Raw genomic sequence first — 5,475 nt, forward strand, 5'->3', positions numbered from 1 at the left:
GCCGAGCGGCGAACAAGAACCATGATCAGAATTCAGTATCATCATCCTTATCACAGAACAACGAGTATATTAAAGTCGTTATTTTATGTCCTTAAATTGAGACAGAGAGAACACGTGTTTTAAATTTTTTGAGTCCTTGAATTCGTTTGTCCGTATCTCCGTTTCATACTAACACCATTGTTTGAAGAAAGGCAGGATGTGAATTCCACAGCAGGACTGTTTCTAAGGAAGTCTTGACCACATTCTGACATTCTTTCCATATAAACGTGGCCTCGTTACTTGAAATTATTAGTTCACGTTTTATATAGTCGTCAGAATTGTCAACTTATTCTCTTCAAAATGGCAGAGACAGCTGATAGTCGAACGCTAGTAGAGGTAGGTTTGTTTTTATATCATAACACTAAAGGTAGGTTTTTTATCGTTATTATTATTTATTGAAATACGCTTCACTAGCTCTACATTTCTCTCATGCACTTAGCTACAATTGATGCTGCGATTATACAGTATAAATACCCTTTGATTCTTAGTACCCTTTGAGACTTATAGTAAAATTTCATGGTACATATCGCCTATTAATATCACGAGAGGTAAGATAAATTTTAGACTTCGTGTAAGCAAGACGATAAGAGGTCTAGAGACGCTGATTTCATCGAGTATTAGTATTTTTTAGAGTGTTGATGCATACTATCTTATATAATTATATGAAACAAATTTGGCTGACGAAAACAATTATTGTCGCTACCGCGCAGCCACCTTCTTCTTTGTTCCCTTTTATGGCCGAGTTTATGCCGATATCTTACCCTTATGGCGATCATGCAGGCCCTAATTATAGAGACCTTTATAGTTTGACGCCAAACCGCTAACAAAGTTTGTGTTTTAACTCCACTATCTTTAAGTGTGCGGCAATTTCGCTAAATTACAAACCTTCTGCATAAACGTGTGATGTTCAGCAGTAACGTAAGAAAGCAATAGGCTATTTCTGATGTATTTAGAAAAGCAGCAAATTCAGGTTTTCCGTATGTGTTTCACGTTCGCCGTATAAAATTTAATGCTTAAACGACTACATGCATATACACCCTAAGCCGTTCAAGCATTAAATTTTATACGGCGAACGTGAAATTAAACATATAGGGCAAAGATGAATTAGTTGCTTTTCTAAATACATCAGAAATAGCCTATTGCTTTCTTACATTCAGCTGAACATCACAAGTTTTATGTAGAACGTTTGTAATTTAGCGAAATTGCCGCACACTTAAAGATAGTGGAGTTAAAACACAAACTTTGTTAGCGGTTTGGTGTTTGCCGTAAACGTCAAACTAAAGGTCTCTAATGTTACACGTTGGGAACGACACGGTTTTCCTTTAACTTGCAATACATTTCCACTTTTGAAAGACGTGATAAAGTAAATTAAGAGTTTTTGAAACATACGTACGTATAAGAAAACATCCCTTGTACAACTGTGGAGTGTATTATATAAACACAAAAGTTTCGTCAGTATAGTTGCCAAATTCACAATGTAAATACATTAGAGAACGCATGAGCGAATATTTATTATAACCGTACACTGAACTTTTTTATTACCTGTATACTGTGGGCAACGGAGGCACAGGAACTGTGGAGACTGAGGCAGTTGTTTGATTATTTCGTGAAGAAATCTGGAGAACAATAATAGTCTTCAATATTTTCTTTTTTAGGGATTCACGTTTATTCCTGTTACATTTGATCCACACGAACATTGGAAAATAGGGGAGAAAGTGAGAACTGGTAAGAGATGTTTTACAGATAATACCAGTCTTTTCATCAGGTTAATACCTATAGTAACTAAGGTTAATACGTATAGCAACATGGCTTGAGGTATACCATGCCGCGGTTAGGATGCAGAGCCTAATGCCTAAAGCAGAAAAAAACATTATTGTGGTTTTCTGAGCGCGCTACTTCGTTCAAAAGATTTACTTTCATCATATATAGGAAAGGAAAAAATTCTTACTCTTCCAAATGGAGTTCGTCTTGAGTTTGCATATATCATTACTCTTGCTGGAGACTTTTATGGCGTACCTGATGAACCGATTGTAAATCCCTTGAACCCTAGCCATTCTGATAGATTACACAGATTCATCAATGCTTACTCAACTTTGGCAAACACCCCATATGAAGGAAAGTATAAGGTTTGAGAGTATTATATGATATTACTGTATTGATATACATATAAGTTTGAAAAATGAAGAAAATGAAGGAATAAAACAGACACTTCATGTGATTTTATTTCATACGGTACTAAATGTTATTATTGAGCTTCGTTGAAAGATTTTCGCACAAAGAAATTCGCTTAATTTATAAACCTGTGAAAATAATCCATTCAATAATCCATAAATCGCAGTCTCGTCATTGATATTTGCTTTTTCCTCACTCATGACTACCCTGGAATATGATATCAGGGGGCAACGATTTTATTAGCTACGTTGAAAGATTTTCGCACAAAGAAATTCGCTTAATTTATAAACCTCTTCGTCATCCATAGCTTGCTTTTCCTCATTCATGACTACCTAGGAACATGATGTCATGGACCAACCTTCTTGCCTTGATAAACACGATCGAGAGCTAGAGACCTCTCTGATAGACACAAGGACCCACTATATTTGTTGGCGAGCGATAAATTTTATGGAATTCTACGCCGGGTTATGGGTTTAATAGTTGTGAGTTTGCGAATTTACAAAAAAAGTATTTCATTCAAAAAATATTGTTTTAAGGAACAATTAGATAAGTTGGTTAAAATGATCCGAGAGGAAACGGACGGACGGAAGCGCCAATGTCGTCACACTGACAGAGAATGGGATGAAGCTACCGGTGGAAGGTGGAATTCCCATAAGGCCTGGCAATATGTTGAAACTTGCACACAAAAATTTTGATCACTTTGGATCCCGTGCTAAAAGAGCTTATGAAACAGGACATGGATATGCCATTGAGATAGCTCGGAAAGCAGGTAATAAGCTGCTTAATAAGTTGTTGAGTTTTTTCTCACCTTTCTTCTCAGTGCTTTTATTTCCTGTTGCCTTTATACCGAACATGCGCAGAAGACATATATCTCACGATCAATTGAATCATATCTTGATTAGGTCGCTCAAAGGGGAGAGATCAAGAAAAGCTGCGCGATATGGCCTATTCAATTGAGGCATTTGCCCTTCATTTCTTTACTGATGCATTTGCAAGTGGACATATTAGGTATGATATTATAGTATTTGCATAAGGGTGGTACTCGGGAATAGGAATGATTTGTAGTAGGATATGACACAAATCAAATCCGGGTTCAAATCCTGCCGTGGTCAAGTAGAATTTTCTGCTTGCCATGGCGGGCTGCCACTCGGTGTTATATCCTACTACAAATCATATTACAGTCTATTTACACACAATGCATATATTTATTTTTGCATAATCGACGGCGAGAATAACAACAACAACATGCCTGGCAGGAGGAAAACAACAACAATGACGACTAACAAAATATCAAGAAGTTCAACGACAACAAAAACAACAAGGAGAAGGAAAACAATAACAGCAACAACAACGACAACAACAACAACAACAACAACAACAACAACAACAACAACAACAACAACAACAACAACAAAAAAACAACAACAACAACAACAACAACAACAACAACAACAACAACAACAACAACAACAACAACAACAACAACAACAACAACAACAACAACAACAACAACAACACAACAACAACAACAACAACAACAACACAACAACAACAACAACAACAACAACAACAACAACAACAACAACAACAACAACAACAACAACAACAACAACAACAACAACAACAACAACAACAACAACAACAACAACAACAACAACAACAACAACAACAACAACAACAACAACAACAACAACAACAATTCTAGTAAAAAAATGACGCATCAGAAACAATAACAAAGCGATATTCCAATTGAAATTTCAGAACACCGAGAGCAGAACTTCATTCTAACGTCACACCAAGTTTAACAGGAGATCTTCTGTCCAAATTCATGCATGATGAAGACAACAAGTTTGGTCTTCGTGTTACCAACGTACGTGGACATAAATGGATTGCTTATGGGGATGGAATGCTGATGAAAAATAAGGACAAGGTAACTCACCGTAATTGCATGGGTAAACTTAGTTGATATAATTGTTTGGTAACTGCATTTAATTTCCGAGAAATTGTTTTCGAAAGATAAGAATACAAGAATACATATATTTTTGATGAATTCATTGTTACATCACGCATGGATTTGGCCTTCTCGCTCTCAGTATAAAGAGAAGGGAAGCGTGATTATCATGACGCTCAATTATGTCAGCATTTCTGAGGAGTACTGATTAAAAAAGTTCATCTTATTTTATATATTTTCATATACCCAGAGGCTTTGCTAAACTAGTGGCTTTTGAAAATATCACTCCTATAAGGTATATAATGTTGATAAACAATAAAATATGGCCGAGGAATGCTTTCCTAGAGAATAACTCTTTTTTATTGAATTTATTCCCTGAAAGGATAATTTCAACCTTGTGGTGGAAGCTTCCCAGAAATCAGTCCACCAGGTTTCCATGGCTTACGATTTTCCCGATATAAAACCTGATCCATGTGCAGTCACTGACTTCTTACCTTTTTTGGATGAAAAAGAAAAAAATAATACGCCGCTGTTTCAAGTCAAAGATGGTGAAATACATCTTAGATCAGATATCAATGATCTTCAATGTAAAGAAACTACTACGGACTGGTGGGGAAGCACAACTGCTGGGAAGTTGAAGTGGTGGTACAATCCAAAGAATCCAGCGATACCTATTTGATGTAAACAATGTGTCAGAAATCCTTTTATTTTGATCTACGTGTAATTTGCAAAGAAGAAAGAATTTTAGGCCTGTTTACAGCTGCCAATTTTGCTGCGATTTTCTTCTTTTGATAGATGTGAACGAGTCAAAAGTCACGAATGCTCCAATGTTTACGAGCTCTTATTTTGAACATCGTAACTAATTCACTCTGCATATGAGTTAATTCACTCTGTATTGAGTTAATTAAAAATGGAATTACGAGTTCGGTGGGTTGAAGAAGCCAATTTATAATCCCTTAATATATATACTATAGAAAATTTAGCGATCATTGTAAATGTTGACAATATATTTTCATTCGGAGTACATTGAGAGTTCATTGAAATATTCTACATTTGTTTCAATGCAGATCTCATTATTTAGATCACCAACAATTAGAACACCACTCCACCGAACTTGAAAACCCATTATTCAAACGTTAGAAAGCTACAACAACAGCACTTTCGTGGTCAAAATTCTTTATTATTGTCTTCCTGCATGTCCGTCTACTGATAGAGACTTTAGCCCGATCGAGATTGTGTAAAGCGAAAAAATCGAAAAAAACTGTGATTTTTTAATACAAATCTACTGATAAAGTGGGACCAACCCCCCCCCC

The 5,475-nt window shown here is 36.0% G+C and overlaps 1 protein-coding gene across 1 annotated transcript; it reads left to right on the forward strand.

The window, feature by feature from the left end:
- Positions 1–279: 279 nt before the first annotated feature.
- On the forward strand, positions 280–5,178 carry LOC114526103. The gene is made up of 8 exons (XM_028547605.1): positions 280–375; positions 1,695–1,764; positions 1,969–2,165; positions 2,748–2,851; positions 2,883–2,980; positions 3,114–3,219; positions 3,973–4,141; positions 4,545–5,178. Exons 1-8 carry the CDS (start codon positions 340–342, stop codon positions 4,839–4,841), a joined length of 1,077 nt encoding a protein of 358 aa, XP_028403406.1. The 5' UTR covers positions 280–339; the 3' UTR covers positions 4,842–5,178.
- The last annotated feature ends 297 nt before the right edge of the window (positions 5,179–5,475 follow it).

This window comes from Dendronephthya gigantea, unplaced genomic scaffold (genome assembly GCF_004324835.1).
Source record: "Dendronephthya gigantea isolate DGI-Jeju-01 unplaced genomic scaffold, DenGig_1.0 000037F, whole genome shotgun sequence".
Lineage (NCBI taxonomy): Eukaryota > Metazoa > Cnidaria > Anthozoa > Malacalcyonacea > Nephtheidae > Dendronephthya > Dendronephthya gigantea.

Excerpts from the sequence above, each read along its gene's own strand:
- LOC114526103 (XM_028547605.1), top strand. The coding sequence starts at position 340 with ATGGCAGAGACAGCTGATAGTCGAACGCTAGTAGAG. Across the intron at positions 1,765-1,968 it reads AGGGGAGAAAGTGAGAACTG|GAAAGGAAAAAATTCTTACT; the intron begins GTAAGAGATGTT and ends CATCATATATAG. Across the intron at positions 3,220-3,972 it reads TTTGCAAGTGGACATATTAG|AACACCGAGAGCAGAACTTC; the intron begins GTATGATATTAT and ends TTGAAATTTCAG.